Source organism: Ambystoma mexicanum, chromosome 8, assembly GCF_040938575.1.
Source record: "Ambystoma mexicanum isolate Mex_15411 chromosome 8, UKY_AmexF1_1, whole genome shotgun sequence".
NCBI lineage: Eukaryota > Metazoa > Chordata > Amphibia > Caudata > Ambystomatidae > Ambystoma > Ambystoma mexicanum.
The window spans coordinates 1248197702-1248220839 of record NC_090929.1 but is presented as its reverse complement, the minus strand read 5'-3'; the positions used below and the strand labels follow the sequence as shown (position 1 = coordinate 1248220839).

Here is a 23138-nt window from a genome sequence, read left to right as displayed (position 1 = left end):
CGCATAGACCATACGATTGCCAACTCGACCTGATACCTGGCGCACAAATCCTTTGTGGGCGAATTTACACACTCACGGAACCAGAAAACCAGCACCTGAAGGCCTATCCTGACCAATACCTGGCCAACGGGTTCATCCATCCCTCGAAGTCTCCAGCAGCCAGTCCTCTATTCGTACTGAAAAAGGAGGGGGACTTGAGAACGTGCATCGGCTATCGCTCACTGAACCAGATTACCGTAAAATACGCTACCCCCTGATCCCCTGCCACTGATCCCTGAATTGCTTGATCAAGTCAAAGATGCCCAAATCTACACAAAACTAGACCTGAGGGGGGCATATCACCTTGTTCGTGAAAAACAGGGGGACGAATGGAAAAACGCTTTTCGCACCAAATACGGCTTGTACGAATATCAAGTAATGCCCTTTGGCCTTTGCAACACGCCTGCTGCATTTCAATACTTCATGAACGATGTCCTACGGAAATTTATTGATGTCTGTGCTCTAGTGTACATCGACGATATCCTAGTATATTCCGCATCAAAGCAGGACCATGTTAAACATGTCTGATCCATATTGGAGGAACTCCGTCAACACCAGCTCTACGCCAAGCTCGAAAAATGCTCTTTCCACGTCTCCGAGGTGAAATTCCTGGGCTTTATTCTCAGCCCAAATGGAATCTGAATGGATGTACACAAGGTAGATGCTATCCTGAACTGGCCATCCCCAAATTCATTCAAGGGGGTTCAAAGTATGCTGGGTTTTTCAAACTTCTACCGCCGGTTCATCCCGGGATTTTCGCAAATCGTGCATCCCATCGCGTCATTACTAAGGAAAAGCAACAGAAAGTTCCAGTGGACAACAGAAGCCGAGGATACTTTCCAGGAACTCAAAGCAAGATTCACATCTGCCCCAATCTTACGCCACCCTCGCCCTGATCTCCCATACCTGCTGGAAACAGACGCCTCAAGCATGGCTATGGGAGCCGTCCTCTCACAAAAGGACCCCGAAACGGGCCAGTTACACCCTGTTGCCTTCTGGTCGCGTAAATTCACACCCCCTGAACTCAATTACGCTATCGCAGACAAAGAACTCCGGGCCATTAAGTCAGCCTTTAAGGCCTGGCGGCACTACCTCTTGGGCGCCAGACACACAATCACTGTAATAACTGACCACCGGAACGTCCAATACCTAAAAACGGCAAAGGCCCAATCCTCACGACAACTACTTTGGGCTCTTTTTTTTTTGCTGAATATGACTACGTGATTACATTTCGACCAGGGGTGAAAAACGGGAAGGCCGATGCCCTGGGGTCGAAGAGCAAGGGTATCAGACCCCTGACACAGTAGCAATCATCCCGAGTGACAAGCTCCTAGGAATCACAGCAACCATAACTCAGAAAAAATTACATGAAGAAATCCAAAACCTGATGAGTCCGGAGCGATTACAAGCATGGAGTGCACAAGGAGAACATTACATGATAAAAGATCAGTTGCCCTACTTCAGAAATCGTTTATTCTTACAAAACCAAGAACTACGAGAACAAGTCATGTCCGGTTATCATGATTCCTTGATCGAGGGACACCCCGGAATCGCTAAAACCCTACCCAAGGTAAAACAAAATTATTGGTGGCCCACGCGGCATAAAGACATTATCCAATTCATCCTATCTTGTGGAGTGTGTGCTCAAAACAAGTCATCCAAGCAGAAACCGGCTGTGCTATTACAACCATTGGAAATCCTACCAGCACCCTGGCACACGTCCCTCGATTTTATTACTGACTTACCACCCAGTCAAGGGTTTAACACTATTCTTGTGGTCGTGGACCTATTTTCAAAAATGGCACATTTCATTCCTCTTAAGGGGCTCCCAAATGCTTCCACTCTGGCAAAGGTATTTCTTGAAGGCATTGTACGGCTCCATGGGTTTACTTCAGTTTTGGTCTCAGACCGAGGTACTCAATTCGTATCTAACTTCTGGAGAAAATGCTGCTCTATGGCCCAGATCGACATCCGGCTATCCACCAGTCATCATCCACAAACGGATGGTCACACTGAGAGGACAAATCAGACGCTCGAGCAGTATCTGCGTTGCATGTTACACCAAGCTGAAGGAAGCTGGTTCGACCTATTATGGATAGCGGAATATGCTTATAATAATTCCCTACACACCAGCACTGGGCAGACACCCTTTTATACAATGTATGGCAGGCACCCACGTACTTCTGAGTTGGACGTTCCTACAACCCTGGAAATGCCAGCAGTCAAAACCTTGCACACAACCATTTCTCAAACCTTCAAAAAGGCAGCTGAACACCTACTTCAAGCTAAGAATCGCCAAAAGAAATTTGCTGATCAACACCGAGCAAAGGCCCCCAACTACCAAGTGGGAGACAAAGTCTTGCTGGCGTCTAAACACGTGTCCATTAAAGCAACCCAAACTTTCCGTCCTAGATACCTGGGTCCATTCACCGTCACCTCTGTGATGAATCCTGTGGCGGTCAGACTAGCTTTGCCGTCAAGCATGCAGATTCATCCTGTGTTCCACGTGTCTCTCCTTAAACCTGTTCAACATGGGACCCGGGTAGCATCGCCACTGCACCCAGTAGCAGTCACCAGGGAGCCAGAATTCGAAGTCAAGGACATCCTAGATTCAAAGTACGTCAGATCCAAATTATACTACTTAGTAGACTGGAAGTGGTATGGTCCACAAGACAGGACATGGGAGCTTTGTGAGTACATCCATGCACCTCGCTTGCTTAGACGATTTCATCAAAACCATCCAACCAAACCAGGACCAGACAGAAGAGCCACCTTGAGAGGGTCCTTGGGGGGAGTGCTGTCATGATTCCTGCCCCTCATGTCCCCATCCCTCCAAGATGTCAGGCTGTAGGCTGCCACGATCACCTACATGGCCCTTAAGAGCCTCTCCATCCCTCCAAAGACCCACTTGGAGTCAGACGTGGCGCTTGTGGCACCAGACTCACTCACTCCCATAGGATAACATTGGGGATTGGACTTGTAGTGCAAACATGCTTTGTATTTTCTGCACCTGCAGCGTGACACTCACCGTGTTCGGATCGGTCTCCAGTAGGACTGCATCTTTCTTCTGCGCTCAACTCCTGCAAGAACAAGAACACTGTTAGGAACAGCCTTACCTTGCAGCGCTTCTGCCCATCATTCATCGCTCCCTCTGTTCTGTGGGCATCTTCGGTGGTGTCATTCCCATCCCGGCATGCTGCTTCCTAAGGAAAAGGGAAAAGAACAGAAAAATGGCATTAGTAAGCATTCTGCAAATCTTCGCTTATTTTTAAATACTGTACGAGCTTCAAACGCTTAACTGAATCCCAGCCGCTCTGGGGGAACTCTGTCTCCGGAACTTCTCATCCATCTGCAAGAGGGAAAGACACTCCAGGTTAGCGTGTAAACATCTAGAGGTGCTGCATACCGCGCTTACTCACCGCATTTGTTCTTCATAACCGGCATCCACGCTGAAAACGTCGCAGCACCTAAAAGACACAGGAAAAGAACTCCGTTCAATACAAATAGGAAAGGGGTGCATTGTGCATCAGGCTCTCACTCACCTTCAGCGCTACTCATCTCCGCAGTTCGCCGCCATCCCTGTACGCCGGCCATCATCTAAGGAAGGAAAGGAACGAAGTTAGAGAACAGTTAAAAATACTCATTATACGTACCTGTCGGACTCTTGCCAATGAAGTAACTAGGCAGCAACGAGCCCGCATCAATCAACGCACCCCTGCGCTGAAAGCAGGACGGAGAGCACACTATCCAAGAAAACAAGCTGAGCTGTGGATCAAAGGGAAGGGTTGGACCCAGGGGAAGAAGAGGTTCAAGCACACAGGGACAATAGAGAGTTAAACTCTACCAATCCTGTGTTTCAGGTCCAATCTCCAGTCGAATAGCCTCCAGGAAGGGTTCGAGGTCGTAAGACGTCAGAACAGGCTGAGTGACGTCCCCGTGGATACCAGGTGAGCGTTACACCTTTACAGGGGGCTCCGGAGCATGCACTTTAGATGTTAAGTCTAGATCTATAACCTGTGCCATTTGGAGAAATTCCTCCATCACTTATTCTGACAAAGGTGAATCATCTGGCAATGGCTCAGGTGTTATTAATGTTTGCTCACAGTTGCAACTCTCGTCATTCAGCTTTGAAGGTGACTTTGAGGTCTTCGCCTGAACACCTAAATCTATTTTCATGAGGTCACATTGGTCCGAAAGTTGTTCCAGTTTTGTCGCTTGAACTCTTGACATTTCCCGAAGTTCCTTTTGGATAGCTCCCATACCTTCATTGACGGCTGTTTTCAATGCTGTTGCCATTATATCATTCAATTCCAGTTCCTTCGAAATTTCCAACAATATCCCTGTGTGGTGCTGTACCTCCAACTTAATTGATTCAAAGACTTTCACTAATGAGCTTAACACAAAGTTCAGAGTAGTAATTGTTGGAGGAATGAGGGTAGGATTTGAATCGATTTGGCCTTGTTGCTGGATATTTGTAAACGAGTCAGCCGACCTAATTGGTTCATAGAATGTGGCCTTCTTTTCCAGATTCTTTTTGTTCTTCCGATATTTTATTTAATTCATAAGATACATTCATTGGTATTTGCATTTCTAATTCCAATAACTCTTCATCACAAGGGCCAATCCCAGTTGTAAGCACTGGCACATTTACCTCATTTATTGGAAGACCCGCTACGGAGCAGATAGTTGTTAATTGTGAGCCTTGCGAAAAATGAGTCAATATTGCATTTTTCATTGTGGTCGTCCTCAAAGTGTAGTCTAAGTTTGAGGGCAGTGAATCACGAATGGGATGATTGACCGGTGTCGAGATTCCCACTTCTTGCCCTTGCAGGGATCGAAGGTCCACAGATGAGTTCAAAAAGCCGGAGGTTGAGGGAATTTGATTATCCAAAGAGAACACGCTAGGCGGTGGACGCAATGTACCCCCACCTGTCTTGTAGCGTTTCTAAAAAGAACTACTTTGCATACCTTGCACGCTCTCAACCTGATCCTTATCCAAACCCTCTATAATGATCTTTTTCAAATGGAAATCATCAGGATTGGCAGAACTCTGCAGATTATACATTGCAGCTGTCTCGCAATTATTGATTAATTCGGCACCAACACACCACCCTTGGGTCAAAGGCTCAATGGCCCGCAGTCCCCAAGAAAAGTTCCAAGGCAGTTTAAACTCACTGTCACCGCCTAACAGTTTTTAACAATTGCCAAAAAGCACACACTTTTTGGCATGAGAGCTCAAGGACACACAGTCACTCCCATACGCCACGTGTGTTTGTATTTCCACAAAACTCTGATCTTGATGAGTGACACAGTATCACTCAGGGCTCAAAGGTGTTCAACCCACAGTCGCCCTAGCACAAGCAACACATTACTAATTTGGTTGTTTTATAACAGCGAAGCATGTCAGCTGGGATCAGTTTAAAGTAATGTAATGTTTAAAATAATGTCACAAGTCACACGGAAGTGGAACGTTCATTCAATTATGTTCCTTCGACAGGGTTCCTGAAAGATTGTCACCGTACATTAAGTTGTTTTTAGAGGTGCGTTTATATCTTCCAATTATCCGCAGGTGATCAAAAGGCCCAGTGTCTGTATTTAATTGCTGTTTGGCCAGTGGTGGGATTTTTATTGAGCAGATGTTATGTTAAAAGCAGATGTTAAATACTAATGTAATAATTCTTCTTGTGGGCCGAAAGCAGATTAAAGCCAATGTGCAACTGTATGCATTGGCAGCTCCTGAAATGGATTGCAGATCAGGATTCCAGCTATTAGAAGGCAGAGCTGGAAACTGAAATTATTTTAATATTTATTCCAGTGATGGAACATAATCTGGGAGATGCAGAGTCCCATTATTATTACTATTAGGATGTTTATTGAGAATGGGCCAAGCTTCAGGAAGCAACAGCGCGCTTTGCAATCAGAGGGGGACGAACACAGTGAGGGAAGCTGAGAAAAAGGGTGCTGGGACTAAAAGTGGACGGCGAGGATGAGCAATTGGCAACAATGGATCAACAGGCAACCATGTAAGGAGACAATAGGGAGTGGATCACTGAGTCTCAGGTGTAGGGTGTGTGGACCTAGGTGTTAGGCAGGAGCCATTCCTTGAAGAGGAAGGTCTTCAGCTCTTTCCTGAACTGAGGAAGTGATGTGGCAAGTCTGATGTTGACGAGGAGGAGGTTACAGAGTACAGCGTAGACTGAGAACGCCTGTGTTCTGGTTCTTTCCTTCTCGCACCGTCTGAGTCCTAGTCTGCACATTTCCATACTTCTATTGGATCGCAGTGCTCCGGGCAGCGGCAGCCAGTTTAGTTCAATTAGGTTCCAGCGCAATGTGGTTGAATTTGAAAAGTCATTTGATGAGTCTTGCTGCAGCATGCACGACAAATCTCAGCGGTGCCAGGGTAGTTGCTGGAAGGCCTTCCAAAAGGGCATTGCCCCCATCCAGGGAGTAGAGGACCATGGCTGGGACAGTGGATCTGAAGTTGTTTTCTGGGATGAAGGGCTTGATTTTCCATAGGAGAGAAAGTTGGTAGCAAGCTGTTTGTGTCTTTCTTGGTATGTGCTGTTTGAACATAAGGGGTCTGTTGATATTGAACCCAAGGGACTTGGCACAGGTGGCCATCTGGTGTGTGAAGTCCTGGAGGGTCATAGCAGAGAGCCAGGTCTAGATGTCAGCGTGTTCCGTGTTGTTGGTCAACATTAGGAACTCAGTCTTGGAGGGGTTGAGCATCAGGTAAGCACTGGATATTCAGGACTGGATCAATGTGAGGCAGACTTTGAGCCTGTGAAAATCTTTTGATGGAGGGTTTCTTGAGGTAGATCTGCATGTCACCTGCGTATTGGTGGACCTGGATATTGTGTGGAATGAGGAGGGTTCTGAGTGGTTCCATGTAAAGATTGAAGATTATGGGGGACAGGATAGACCCCTGTGGGACTCCACAGCTGATGGGTAGAGTTGATGATCTGGAAGAATCAATTTGTACGAACTGTTGTCTATTAGCAAAGTATGATTTGAACCAGCTGAGGACGATTTTGCTGATCCCCATGCTGCGATGTAGATTGTCAGTGAGTGTCTGGTGGTCCACTGTGTCAAATGCTGCTGAGAGGTCAAGCAGAACTAGGAAGCAAGGACGGCCATCATCAACGATTTTAAGGGCTTTGTTGATCACCTTGGTAGTAGCTGTTTCTGAAGCCAGACTGGTTTAACTTAAGGAGGTTTACTGGCTTCCATGTGTTGGAGAATCTATGTGATTACTGCTTTCTCAAGGATCTTACCTAGGAAGGTAAGATGTGTGTTGGGGCGGTAGTTGCTGACATCATCACGGACCAGTGTGGGTTTATCTAGAAGTGGAAAGATTTGTCCGGTCTTGAGGGTTGAGGGAAACATACCTTGAGTTAGGGAGCTGTTGATGATTGACAGCTAAGGGGGGAGTGCTTCAGTCAGAAGGGTCTTGAGTACAGAGGCAGGGAGGTCTTTGTTTGCATACAATGTGGCCTTCAGGGATGCTAAGGTGACAGTGAGGTCTTCCATAGTTAGTGTCTTGAAAGTTGTCCAGGTTGTTGTGGTTTTGCGAGATGAGATGTGCAGTCAGTTGTGGCATTGGTGTCTGTGTGCTGGTGGATCATGTTGATCTTGTTGACGAAGAAAAAGTTGAAGGCAGTGAATTCTTCGATGGAGTGTGCTACAGATGGGTCGGGCAGAGGGTTGATGCACTGCTAGATGGCTTTGAAGAGGGCTCTGCTTTCATTGTTGACCTTGGCCATGGTGATTTGGTAGTAGTTCGCCTCAGCAGTGGTGATCAGTCTCCTGCGTGTAGCACAGAGTTCCTTGAGCAGGGCAAGGTCAGATCTGCTATGGAATTTTGACAATTCTTTTCTTGTTTTCTGATGGTTCGTTTGTTGAGGTTGAGTTCTTGAGTTTACCAGGGTGTGGAAGGTTTAGGAATCAGGGAGCACCATTTCACTGGGGCATGGCGGGTTATGTTATTTGAGAGAGTGGTGTTAAGTTCTTTGAGGAGCGAGTTCCAGTCCTGGTTCGTCAAAGTTAGATCAGCTCATGTCCGGTGGAGACTGGTGAGGTCTTCCATGAGAGCTCCCTCTGGGAAGTTCTTGAAGGATCTGAAGGCTTGCTTGCTTGGTTTCCAATGGGTTCGCTAGACACGTGCCGTGTGACTAATATCAAAGGGGATTGTCAGATGTCTGACCAGGTGAGCGGAAGAGGGGAGCTGTGATGGAAGGTGGGCAGGGTGGTGATGATGAGGTCGAGGATATTACCATTCCTGTGAGTTGGGTCTTTAGTGTGCTGTGTGAGGTTCAGTGTGTCGAGTAGTCATCAGAGATCTTCCTTCATTGACTTGGTTGCTGAGTTGCCAGGGATGTTGACGTCACTGAGGAAGATGTTGTTGGCATACGTCAGAGACATGGTAGGACTAAGTCTGTGAAGTCTTTGATGAAGGATGTGTTGGGTTTGGGTGATCTGTAGGTGAGGTGATGAGGCGCCATATGCACTTCTTGGGAATCTTTTGTAACATCATGTTGCTACAATGAGTTGATGTTTACCATCAAGTGTATTTCCAGAAATGCCTTCTCTTGTCAAGTTAACATCTCTGATTTATTTTTTACTTGTAGTGTTTGCAAGTTCAGATCCTGTACCAGGATTCCAAGGAGATACACTGCAATTAGCATTCATTGACCTCCGACAAGTAAGCAATTTCAGATACTTTGCTGGATTCCTTTTCCCCTGTAATGTCTTTTAAATATGGCATACATTTTCTTTGTTTTTAATTGAAAGGGGGAGTGTGGCTTTATTGCACAGGTGCACCTGATTGCATTTAATTTCTCCCAGTACATAGTTCTCTGCAGAAGATCAAACGTAAAAGGAAAATCATGGACTTTAATGGATAGCCATTTGATCATGAGGCCGCTACACGGAATATGTTTCTTGAAGAACTTATTCAGGAGAGGTGTCTTTGGTATCCACTTTAGAATTCTGCATATTATTGCTATTCATTGCCTATTTTTTAAATGTATTTTATTGTGTTATGGTTCAACCGATCCTTTCACAAGCAACAAAAAGAAAAAAAGTTTAAAATGTTAAATATCATATACACCCATACAATTTCATAACCATATCATTACACATACAAAGAAATGTAAACCATAGTAAGAAGTATAGACAACTTATTTCCAAATTCCTAGAACCGTCAATTAGCTAAAAGCGTATAAAATATAAAAATAAAGATTCACTATTCATGCTAATTGATCTTAATAAATATCCAACCGCCTAATCCAATTTAAGATTTACAATATATATTTTACAGCATTATCTACATTTGATGGCCTCTTTTGGGGATACAGCTCCTAAAAATGTAATAACAGCTACTGATAGGGATAGCTGTCTCGCTTCATGTAGTTTAAAACCGATTAATCTCGAGTCGTAAGTCTATATTTCTTAATATATTATTCAAAGTATAATTGCCTGAGGTGGAGGTAACGCAGGACACTCAACCATGAAATGCTTCACCGTTTTAATTTGTAAGCTTGCATTACAAAACTGACATGTTCAAAGATTTCGAGGAAGACCAGAGCGGGCATCAAGCACCTCATTTGTAGAAACCAAGTTAAGATGAAAGCAGAGAATTTGAGCTCTCATTATAGCATTAGAACATCCCCTCAAATAGTGTGGTATGGTATTCAGAGCTTTCACTTCCATAATGAAATGAGAGAAAAGTTAATATTTCCTACACTCTTCTATATTGGTCATCCAGTCCCACCTACACAACTTTGCACCCTCTGGTTTCTTCTCTAACGATTTATTATTTAAATCAAGTTTGGTAAGAATGTTCCCACAATGTTCCACCCACACATTCATGGTTGAGTCAGTAGACTTGATTATTACCTTGTTAACCAACTTAAATAGAGGATCATGAGCAGCAGTTAGACATTTCCTAAACAAGGTTAACATTTTTCAGTGTACCATAGCTCACACACATAAAAGACCCAGGTCATATCGTATTGCTGCCCCGGGACACCTGCAGAGCGATGGGGCACCTTCCTCCAAAATAGTCCCTCTATAACATTCCAGGGGATAATAGTGGTACGTTAAAAATCAGTATCACATTACTTTTATAAAATATAACCATAGGAATGATCGAGAAGTCACAATTTTTTATCCTAGCCTGGGCAGCTAAACTCATCATCTTTTGTTTTAGGCCGTCTATTATTATCGTTGAGTTACTACTCTGAACCAAGGTGAAGCTCAAGTACGTAAGCATTGGGACCACCTCAAGAGATACAATTTAATGTTTCTCAACGATTTCTTTCTAGAGTATTCTATAATCATTGCCTATTAGTCCTTATGAAATGTCCTCCTCTGTGCAGATAATGATAGAATATTTAGCTTTGCAATATTTTCTTCATTTATAAACTCTAGACACAGATGCCTATGTTGTTCATAAGCCAGATATGGAAGAAGGGCTAAAAATGCATATTCATCTACATTAATGGATTTAAAGGCATTATATTGTATGCATACTAAATAGGTCTCAGTCACTTGTGTTTAGTCTCTAGCTTCACTCATTGGGCATAGAAGCCACACAAAAAACCTCAAATGGGTGTCACCTGAGGCACTCTTAAGACATCATAATCTAGGCATGGAACCATGTTGTCAAGTTCTGCTGACCAAGTAAGTGCACGTTGGATACATTTGCATGATATTTTACTATAGAGTTCTGATTTTACCAAGAGCTTTTGACATCCTGTCATCTTCAGCTTTAGTCTTAGGGATGATGTTTTTTTCTTGTTGATTAAACAATGTTAATAGAGCATTGGCTAAGTTGCAGTGGCTAAACAGTGCTTCACATGCCTGAAAGAATTCCATGGGCATTTAAATGAATACGTATTAGGAGGTTAAAGGTTCTTTGGAAGGGTAGGTGTGGTGGAACTGCTCCTATGCAGGGGGTGAGAGTTGCAAAGATGTAGAACACGGCAGTAAACCCACTGAAAAGAATAAGTCAGTTTTTGGCAGAGGGACGTCGAGGAGAAGTATAGGTTTGCTACTAGTGTTATAAACTGTGGAAACTGAGTTTGTCCTTAACATGGCTGGGCCATCACATGTAGATGACCTTATAGTTGTTTGAGAAATTAGTCTCTCATAGTCGACCGCACCAAAGGGGGCATGCATTTTGAAGAGCAGCAGTAAGGAAGCATTTCCACTATCCATGATGGGCAAGGCAATATTATTCATCAGATGAATCGGTTGTCATCTCTGTATTTTCTGAATCCTGATTGGTATGAGCATAGGATGCTATTTATATTGTTGTGGTGTTGGAGTTTATTTCCACATATTGCTATTTTTTGCCAATTAATTTATGGGTGGAAAAGTCATTGGCATGAAGTTGCATTTTGGTGAGAATGTTGGAGAAATAGCATGTTTTCAGTAGCGATGAGACCATCATTTGAGACAAAGTGAGGAAGATTGCTGAAGCTATTGCATGTGGGATATGTTAAATGAGTGTTGCAGTGATAGGCTCATCTGCATAGCTAGAATGTCTTAGAATAGTAAAACATGGTCAGAGTGGATTGTAAAACTCTCTTGGCATGCATATCATTTTGCGGTAGGGGTGCTTAACAAAGGGAATTCATATTGTGAGGATATTGTTAAAACAATAAATAGGCCCTCAACAAACCCAAATGTAACCAAACGTGAGTTTGCTATTTATTTCAAACAAAGGATTGATTTATTCTGGATGCATTTCATTTTTATGTTCAGTGATATTTTTTGCTCTTTCAGTGTGTGTTTTGAGAGACTTACCATTTGCATTATTAATGTCACCTAGCAAGGCCCAGTCCCCAACAAAGGTATTTATTTTAACTACAATCAAGGTACTTCTGGAAATTTAGTCTGGGCTTTGCCACAAGTGACCCATAGACATTTTATTCAAGGTACACTTCACGTGGGCAAACTATGGCTATGTTTTTTATATTGCCCTTAAAAACACCAAAGAGTGTTGCTTTACAGGCACTTACCTCAGGATTAGCCTATAGATGAATCCATAATTAAACTGGTTTTTGTTGAGTGGCATAATCTATCACCTTCTTACCAAGTTTTCCATTCTCGGTGCTATGATTGGTGTACCTTGGGGTAAGGAGAGCAAACCTTTGTCAAATGTATTTTCATTAACTAATAATGTGTTGATCTGCTTGTAATCCCAAACTTCAGCGCTATAAAGAACTGTGCTTTGGGTCTGGATTCTATAAACCTCTTGTGTTTGGGCCACCATACATCTGCCAGGACCTTTGGAAAAATGAAAGACCGTTTCAATCTGTCTTCTGTTCACCAACTCACTTTTAGCAATATGTGAAAACCAATTACCCTTTCTGTTGAGGCGAATTCCCAGATAATCAAAATGAGCAACATTTTCTATTGTAATGCTATTAGGTTTCTGTGTACGCTTGGTAATTTCTTCTTGCTACAAACCATTATCTTGGTTTTGGATACATTCATTATGAGCTCTTGAGAGTTATACAAATGAATTAAATGGTTTTTTGAGACCTATAGGTGGTGTGAATTATTTGCAGGCAATGCTGTGCTCCTAGAGTATGGTACATTTCTGACCATCTATTTTAGGGGCTTCTACAGTCTGCAAGAGCACATGTTTTGCAATATGATTGATAAGCAAAGAGAATAAAAGGGGTCCAAGGCGCATCCCTGGCGTACGCCCCTGGTAACTGGCAAAAAACCTTTTCTTTTGCATCCCTTTCGCCATCTCACTGTTGCTGCATTGTTTGTATAAAGGGACTTTTTAGATTTTAAATGTTTCTTGGTGACGTCAGGGATACCAATGATTCACATAATAAATGTCTCATTACATCATCAAAGGCCACATTAAGATCTATAAAAATGAGACAAAGTGGCAAGCCCTTCTGTTCCACATATTTGTACATAATGAAAGCTATCCTAAAAGCCTGATCAATAGTAGCGATACCTCTATGGAATTCACGCTGAACGTAGCTAAGTATGTTATTTCGGGCAACCCAATTCGTTAGCCGTATCTCTAGTACCTTTCTGTATACCTTTCCTAGCCCATCTTACAAAGAGATGGGATAATAATTGGATGGCCATTCGGAGTCTCATTTTGTATATATTGGCATGATCTCTGCAATTTGCCATGATCTAGGTGAGTTATAGTCAGTGTTATTGGAGTTAAACAATTTTAACAGGAATGGCGCCCATTTTTAAAGGATCATTTTTAAAATGTTAAATTGGGGTCTAACAGGACTAGTTTCTTTGCCAGACATTTGTAAAGATTGTGCAATCTCTATTTCGATTGCAGAAAAGACTCGAGGATTCTCTATCATATGGTACTGGATGGACAGCAATTTCCAGGTTCCCACATTGTACAAATTGGATCGTTGTGTAGCCTTTCAAAATGTTCAAGTCAGTGTGACAAATCTGGACAATTTGTCTCTTCTCCCCAGAAGGGAGTTGCCCCCTTTGAGGCTAGGGAGGTGAGCCCGTTAAGCAAGACCATCCCTAGGCGTCTTGGAGAGTGTGGCCTCACTATGAGTGACTCCCCTCTAGGGGACAAGGACTCCCATTCCTATGACAAACTCCCTATCAAGAATACATTTCTGCATATATGGGGACCGAAAAGACTGATGTTACTTCTGTTTTGGATTCAACAAGTAGTGACATTACTTCAGTCTCTCTGGCTTCAGGAAATGCTGGATTCCCCTTGAGCTCAACAGTCAAAGAGGAATGAATCACCAGTTTGTTTGTAGCGGCAAATATAAAAAGACAAACCTTGAATGGAGAAGAAAGAATCCTACACAGACGCGAGCCTCTGATGGGGAGACGTCCTGGAGGGACGGAGCCACTCTAGACTGTGGAGCCAGCGGTAGCATGGAGAGCGAACCGATTGCAAATGCGATGCCGCAAGACTGGCATCCCAAGAGGCAATGAAGCAGAGAACGAGATGGGGGTGGTAGAAGGACCGTCTCACCTGGTGGCACCACCACATCAAAACCTTGGTGGGTTTAGGGCCCATTAACCGGCACCGAGGAAGACTGCAGCGGAAAGAAGTGAGAAGTGTGACAACTGCCGAGCTGGGCAGAGAAAGGGAATCTAATGTTCCCGAGACGGTAACGGCAGGAAAAGGGGTGAACAGTTGTGTCCCGAGTGCCGGAGAAGCCTAGAGGGTTACGGCAGCCCGAAAAACCCGAACACTGGATATTGGCAGACGCCCAAGAGAAACCCCGGAACCGCACTGAGAAAATCCTGTTTACTTTTAAAGAATGGAAAGCATTGGAGGTGTGGGAAGACTTGAGAATTGTCATTCTGAAACTGAAAAGAGGATGGAGAACTGTTTTGTGAAAAATATTCGAACTTTGACTGGTTGTTGAAAATTATTTTGGCGGAACCCAAGTAGTTTGGTAAGTGGTAAGGCTACTGCTCTGATCTATTTTTGGTTACATTTTTACCTTGTTGTTATCTGTCCCCCTCATCCCCCTTTATCAGCTACTCCTCCCAAGAGGTAGGTCTGGGATGCCCACATGTCCCACTAATCCATCAGGTTCATGAAGGGTTTGAGTATTTTCCGAGAGAAAAGAGAGAGAGAAAAGAGAGAGAGAGAGAGAAAAGAGAGAGAGAGAAAGAAAGAGACAGAGAAAGAGAGAGAGAGAGATAGAGAGAGAGAGAGAGAGAAAACACACTGCAGTTTACATCTGACTGCAGTACTCAGAATTGTCCTGCTACATTTTTGTCAGAATTAATTTACAGTAACGTGTACACACTTACCAAGGTGTAATCCCCATAGGTGTGTGTTCACCCTTCGTTCATCAGCCAGGTATCCCATGACCTTGCTCATTTTTGCTCTTTAATACGTGACTACCAACCTGGGTAGAGCAAAGCATCAACCAGGTGCCCTTTTTGATAAACATCTGCGAGGATTCAGGCCTACTCTCAGCTACAGTGTTAGTTCAGGTTATGAATATTGCGTGCATGCTGTAGATTCTACATAGCATTGTCACAAAGCAAATGTTAGTTAATAGAGTGTATGGTGTGTCTTGCGAGCAGGAGTGAAAGAGTTGTGGATATATTTGTCTGCTCACGCTAACGGCCACCTTCTTATCCATCTCGTAGAGCGGAAGCATAGCAGAGTGTCTGGTGTCCAACAAAGAAATATATTAACAAATTCAAGGAACAGCAATGGGGGCAAAATATGCCCCATCTTATGCCAACCTCTATATTGGACATTTTGAGACAGAACATGCGTGGACCCATCCTTCTTTCAACATAACTAACCATGTGACATATTGGGGCAGATATATTGATGACATTATCATGATTTGGAACGGCACAGAAAATGAATTGAAACAATACCATGAATTTTTGAACTCCAATAACTACAATTTGAAATTGACCATACAATACAGCCAAAGTAGTATCAACTTCCTGGATCTGAACCTCCTCATTGAAAACAACAAAATCCATACAACTCTCTTCATAAAGGAAACAGCAGTTAATAGCATTTTACATGCTGCAAGCAATCATCCAAGCCACATAACTAAAAATATACCATATGGGGAAATGTTAAGGATTAAACGCAACTGTACAAAGACACAAGATTTTGAAAAACATGTAAGAGAAAGCATTAGAAAATTCCAAAATAGAGGTTACAACTATAAACATCTGATTAAGAGTTACCAGAAAACCAACCTCAAAACAAAAACAGACCTTCTTAGAAACAATCCCAAGAAAACACAAACAGGAGAAACCATAAGATTCATCACAACATACAACAGCAAAAATAAAACTTTGAACAATATTCTTAAGAAGAATTGGAATATACTACAAACCGAAAAAAACTTGGAAGAACTACTAGACCAGCAACCTAGTATTACTTATCGGAGGGCTAAACATTTTAAAAACATACTCAGTCCATCTCACTTTTTTTCAGAGAAAACCTATATCACCCCATCACAACAAACGTGGTTAAGAAATCCAATGACAGGTCATTACAAGTGTGGATCCTGCAACCAATGCCAATTTTCAGACGACAATAAAACAGAAATCTCTTTGCCCAATGGACAAACTAAGAAAATAAAACAGTTCATCAACTGTAACAGTAAATTGGTAGTATATGCAATACAATGCATCTGCACGAAATTGTATATTGGAAGCACTAAACGCATGCTCAGGACCAGAATCAGAGAACACATTAGGTCAATAAGAAGTGAAATACACGAAACACCTCTGGCATACCATTTTAAACAATATCATTCATTAACTGACATTGGAAAGCTCAAATATTTTGGCATTGAAAAAATTGTAATTCCACCCAGAGGTGGAAATGTTGAAAAAATGGAAAAGAGAGCCATTTTGGATTTGTCATCTTGATACATGCCACACAGGACTCAACAAAGACCCGGAAATGCACCATTTCCTCTGCAGCAACATCAATGAATAAAGCATGCCATTGGGCTAACTAACAACACATACACAAGTATATGACAACATTAGAAGTCTGGCAAGCAAAAAGACGAAATGTAAGAAAAGTAAGAATCTACTCAATAACATAGAAATAATTGACTGTAAAAAAGAAAATATAACAAATACAACATTCGCAACAAGGGAATGTTTTTCTCAAAATGCGAGGTACCAATGAAATGCAAAATAAGAAGGAAAACCAGAAGTTCGAATTGAAATAAGGAAGCAATAACAAACGTAGTTTCAAAACGTGTAAGATAAGAGAGAATAACATGCCCAAACCAAAATGGCAATCGTCACTAACAAACGTCACGTGATCGCAAACTTGAGAGACACGTGATGCGGAACATCGGCATCAATATGTAACTAACACAGCCGCGAGAATCGAATACGACAAACGGAAGAAACAAAGGCGGACCATCGCACACGGGGGAAGCACGGAGATCACACAAACAACGGTAAGGCAACAATGATGTTAGAGACTCGGACAGATTAGGACCGCATGATTGTGCTTTATGTGAAAGTAGATGTTAAACATCTCTACGAAGTCAGTTACTACTAAGAGTTAAAACATTACTATTTTCACATTTCCCATGTAGACGTATCGTAAAAACATTGGAACCCAGCGAAGGAGCACATAAATGACGAACATAACATTTGATATTCCGAAAGAAATAAGAAGGGATTAATAAATTGGAATTTAAAAACGGATATACAATTGTTTAAAAGCTTAATACGTAAATAAGAAAATCGGAGAGACAAAAAGGCTTTTTTCAGAAAACAAGGCATTTTTTAGAAACAGTGGAAACCGAAAAGAATTATTGTCACATATATATTGGATAATAACCATGTTTTCATGTTTCGACTAAATGATCAGTATTAGTTTAAACAACAGAGCGACAGAAAGCAAATTAAACAGTGACACAGGTTTTTCTTTTACAGGCAATTTGAAACACAGATGCAATAGAACAGTTACATATTTCAGTGATTTCCGAACCATCAATACAAGGATAAAAAACCACAGCAAACAAATATCAAACCTAACAAGGAAAGGCAACTGAGTAAAGTAAACTCGAAGCAAAGCAATTGTGTAGAACAGATAAACATAAAGATCCTCCTGAAGAACCGTCAGATAAGTAGACGGGGAAACACGTGTCGAGGACATAATATAAATCAAAACAGGACAATTATTAAGAGGACATAAGAGGAACAAGCAAAAAGCAAGCAGATAAAGGACATAAACAAAGTGTAAATAATGAGCACATCAACAGACTGTAAGATATTTATTACAGTGAAAAGAGGACACAAATAATTCAAAAGAGGACAAGTATAAAGAGGACACAAGAGGAACAAGCAAAAAGCAAGAGCATAAAGGACTTAAAGAGAAAATAATGAGCACACCAACAGACTGTAAGACATTTATTACAGTGATAAACTAAGTGCATAACTGCAAGACACTTATTGCAGTAATTAGTAACATGTATGCTTAATAAAAAGGCGCCATTTCAATCAATACAGTATTGTTCTGTTGTTTTTTTCAATTTTTCAACCCTTGGACAGCCTGAGGGAAACTGTATTTTGAATTAGAGCTGCCAGTTAGACTACAAAAAGGATGAATCTTTAACTAAACAACCTACACACATCAACAACATCGGGCGCCAGTAGCTGTTTTAAGGCTGATTTTCTACAAATTTAATTAGGCGTATCTCTAGTACCTTTCTGTATACCTTTCCTAGCCCATCTTACAAAGAGATGGGATAATAATTGGATGGCCATTCGGAGTCTCATTTTGTATATATTGGCATGTTCTCTGCAATTTGCCATGATCTAGGTGAGTTATAGTCAGTGTTATTGAAGTTAAACAATTTTAACAGGAATGGCGCCCATTTTTAAAGGATCATTTTTCAAACGTTAAATTGGGGTCTATCAGGACTAGTTTCTTTGCAAGACATTTGTAAAGATGGTGCAATCTCTATTTCGATTGCAGAAAAGACTCGAGGATTCTCTTTCACATGGTACTGGATGGACAGCAATTTCCAGGTTCCCACATTGTACAAATTGGATCGTTGTGTAGCCTTTCAAAATGTTCAAGTCAGTGTGACAAATCTGGACAATTTGTCTCTTCTCCCCAGAAGGGAGTTGCCCCCTTTGAGGCTAGGGAGGTGAGCCCGTTAAGCAAGACCATCCCTAGGCGTCTTGGAGAGTGTGGCCTCACTATGAGTGACTCCCCTCTAGGGGACAAGGACTCCCATTCCTATGACAAACTCCCTATCAAGAATACATTTCTGCATATATGGGGACCGAAAAGACTGATGTTACTTCTGTTTTGGATTCAACAAGTAGTGGCATTACTTCAGTCTCTCTGGCTTCAGGAAATGCTGGATTCCCCTTGAGCTCAACAGTCAAAGAGGAATGAATCACCAGTTTGTTTGTAGCGGCAAATATAAAAAGACAAACCTTGAATGGAGAAGAAAGAATCCTACTCAGACGCGAGCCTCTGATGGGGAGACGTCCTGGAGGGGCGCAGCCACTCTAGACCGTGGAGCGAGTGGTAGCATGGAGAGCGAACCGATTGCAAATGCGATGCCGGAAGACTGGCATCCCAAGAGGCAATGAAGCAGAGAACGAGATGGGGGCGGTAGAAGGACCGTCTCACCTGGTGGCACCACACCATCAAAACCTTGGTGGGTTTAGGGCCCATTAACCGGCACCGAGGCAGACTGCAGTGGAAAGAAGTGAGAAGTGTGACAACTGCCGAGCTGGACAGAGAAAGTGAATCTAATGTTCCCGAGACGGTAACGGCAGGAAAAGGGGTGAACAGTTGTGTCCCGAGTGCCGGAGAAGCCAAGAGGGTTATGGGAGCCCGAAAAACCCGAACACTGGATATTGGCAGACGCCCAAGAGAAACCCCGGAACCGCACTGAGAAAATCCTGTTTACTTTTAAAGAATGGAAAGCATTGGAGGTGTGGGAAGACTTGAGAATTGTCATTCTGAACCTGAAAAGAGGATGGAGAACTGTTTTGTGAAAAATATTCGAACTTTGACTGGTTGATGAAAATTATTTTGGCGGAACCCAAGTAGTTTGGCCAAACGAAGACGAAGTGGTAAGGCTACTGCTCTGATCTATTTTTGGTTACATTTTACCCTGTTGTTATCTGTCCCCCTCACCCCCCTTTATCAGCGACTCCTCCCAAGAGGTAGGCCTGGGATGCCCACATGTCCCACTAATCCATCAGGTTCATGAAGGGTTTGAGTATTTTCCGAGAGAAAAGAGAGAGGGAGAGAGAGAGAGAGAGAGCGAAAAAACACACTGCAGTTTACATCTGACTGCAGTACTCAGAATTGTCCTGCTACATTTTTGTCAGAATTCATTTACAGTAACGTGTACACACTTACCAAGGTGTAACCCCCATAGGTGTGTGTTCACCCTTCGTTCATCAGCCAGGTATCCCACAACCTTGCTCATTTTTGCTCTTTAATACGTGACTACCCACCTGGGTAGAGCAAAGCATCAACCAGGTGCCCTTTTTGATAAACATCTGCGAGGATTCAGGCCTACTCTCAGCTACAGTGTTAGTTCAGGTTATGAATATTGCGTGCATGCTGTAGATTCTATATAGCATTGTCACAAAGCAAATGTTAGTTAATAGAGTGTCTGGTGTGTCTTGCGAGCAGGAGTGAAAGAGTTGGGAATATATTTGTCTGCTCACGCTAACGGCCACCTTCTTATCCATCTCGTAGAGCGGAAGCATAGCAAAGTGTCTGGTGTCCAGGGACCCGGATGCCTGGGCTCCCGCCGGCTTTATTGAAGGACCATCGTGATGCCTGTGAAGTAAGGGCCGCACATTGTACATTGTGCTTGACATTGGGACAGTGTTGAGAAACAGAGGCTGCTGGATATTGGTTCTGTTAGAGTTGGTTGGCGTTATACTCCTCTATCTTACTTCATGCGTTTTGAGAATTTTCTAAATCTGACTGTTCGGGCCTATGCTGAAACGTGGCACAACTTCCGCTGTGGCGGCAGGTGCTGCCAAACGGATTGCAGTGGGAACACGCTGGCTACGCTCTGACTTCTCCCGCTCCAGACTAACTGCGGATGGAGAGTCAGACACAAGGACAGAGATGGAAGTAATTGAGGTTTCAGACCGCTCACGTCCAAGCACTATTAGGCCGGCAACTCTAGTTAATCCTGTGATAGGCCCTCCTGTCAGGGAGGGGCAGATTACAAATGCACAACCCTCCATGTTTTCCCTCTGCGAATGCCCGCAAAGAACTGTAAGGTTAATGGAGACCATTGAGCCATGTATATCAGCTAATAAAATTAATAACTTCTCCCCGCAATCTTCTGCAAGTAGGGAGACAGCAAATGATCTACGCGTAGATCTGGCGGGGGGAACTCATGGTATCAGTCCCATGCTTAGGCTCCATGTCCATTGAATTACTGGTTAATGCCATGATTACACAAGGCACTGAATTACTGATGGAATTAACATCTATCACACCTATACTGTGTGAGGCACCGAGCAAGTGTAATTGGAGCTCCGCAACAGTTGGAGGTGAGGGTGAAGCTAAAGGTAATGATTTGGTGCCTGTCTCAGGGGACATGCTTTGCTTGACTAGCTGTAGAACGAGCTTCAGCAATGAAAATGTACGGGAGTTTAGCACTTCTATCCCAGGAGTCTTGAGGTTTAATTTATCTGTAGTGGCAAATGCTACCGACGAATCACTTGAAGGTCGAAGCACTATGATGCAAGACTTTGAGGCAAGTAGCTCGTCTGCAGCTATGTTTTCCATCTTGGAATCTCTTTTGATTGATCTAACTCGTAAATGTGAGGCTACGGCAGAAAAACGAAATGTTGTATGTAACAATTTTGACAAACTTGCTCATCCCCTCAATTAACTTTTGAAAGCCCCTTATCCAGTGACAAGAAGTGTGGCTTCTATGGGTAAAGAAGTCACTAGTATCCTTAATTTTTTTTAAAAACACACTGGCAAGTCTTGTGATTTGCATGAGAGAATTACAGGAGCTGCAGCCGAAGCTGTTGAGGACACCGACATGGCCTCTTGGTACAGACGGACCAAAAAAGGGTCATGAAACAGGCCCTGATGTATGAACAGCAGATGAAAAAAAAGGAAAACATCAAATAATGCAGTATCTGCTGCTGAGCCTGTGTCAAGGCAGGACTCTGGAGTGATTCTTAATAGCCCCGCCAATCGTAAATGTCCTGCAGCAATAATGGGTAGGAGGGAACTCCAGCCCTTGAAGCTCTGGAATTGTGCAATCACCCTGCACTAGAGGTGGATCAGATGGACAGAGATGCTGCCAACAATGTGGTCAGTTAGGAGTCTGCTAAGCTGCAGCTCAGGCTCCCTGGGAGAAAGACCCCAGCACAAGCACAAGGGAGCATGGAATATACCCCCCAAAGTTCCCAGTCCCGGGGGGGACGAAGGATGACAATATCCATAATCGGGGAAGTGTGAATCAAGATTGACAACTGTAAACCAACCTGTGACAACAACTCTGGTGAAGGCGTTGCAGCTAAAGAGCCTCTTCTGTAGGGGCAACAGCTTTTTTCTTGAATTGCTCAAGAGTTATGGCCTTACTACATACTGTTCTGCCCCTTCGCTTCATAAATATCAGTGATATTAGGATTGCGGATATGTGCGAGGATCACAACCACGCTACATCTCTTGTGTACTTTGACAATGAGAATGTACTGTCATATATTATGGAGCATCGAGGTGCAATCTACAAACTGGGCTATGACTGCACAACTCTTAATCTCGAGGTTTTATCGGGCTCAAAATATTCAGGTTTTGGTGATGGGAATCAAACAGCGCCAAAGTGGTGTAGCGTGGCTACTGAGGGGGCTCGGGCTCTTTCAGCTCTATCTGTGAGCCTGGCACAATTAACACAAAGGCAGCCTACTGATGTGGGATGGGGAGGGGACGGGGAGATGTTTGCCATTGGGTTTGGCTGGCCTCTTTTGTGGGATCGAGGGGGGCCACTCATCTCTATCCTCAGCTCTGGTTCTCCATATTTGATGCTGAGCTGGAACACCAAAGGCCCAAAGGTTCTTTTTAAATATATGGATCGTCTTAACTTGGTGTTAACTTCAGGAGACTTGGTTAATTGACCCACTGGTGGTAGATGGTTGGAACTTCATTACACGTCAGGCAAGCAAAGGACCGAGAGGTCGGGCCAAAGGAGGTCTTGCTTTGGGGGTCACGTGCCCAGTGGGGATTGTGGAGGTACCTGTGCAATCAGATAACATTCTTGCGGCCAAGGTGACTCCTCTCCAGAATCCCATATCTTCTTACCCAGGGGAGCTATTGTGCATTACTGTTTATGTTCCTCCTTATGCAGGGGATGTTGCGGTCACTTTAAGGGAAATGGAGGCTTTGTTGGAGGGCATAAAATATGAACGTCCAATGTTATGTGGAGATTTTAACGTTAGGATCTCCCTCCCACTAGGGCAGGTGACGGGGTTCGTAGGCTGTTTGAATCTCCAGGGGTGGGGTGAAGGCACAGCCAAGGCTTCCCACTGGGTGATGAACTGGGCTTGCTTGTTGACCTTGTATGGGTTCTCTGCCATCAATGGTGCACATC

The 23138-nt window shown here is 43.2% G+C and overlaps 1 protein-coding gene across 4 annotated transcripts in view; it reads left to right on the top strand.

Annotated features, from left to right (window-relative positions):
* Nucleotides 1–23138, top strand: part of EXOC6 (exocyst complex component 6) — a 2769442-nt gene that overhangs the window by 2380788 nt on the left and 365516 nt on the right. For all 4 annotated transcript variants that reach the window (XM_069611363.1, XM_069611365.1, XM_069611364.1 and 1 more), the window contains one exon: nucleotides 8667–8740. In XM_069611363.1, coding sequence (XP_069467464.1) covers nucleotides 8667–8740 — 74 coding nt within the window. The remainder of the gene's footprint in view (nucleotides 1–8666; nucleotides 8741–23138) is intronic.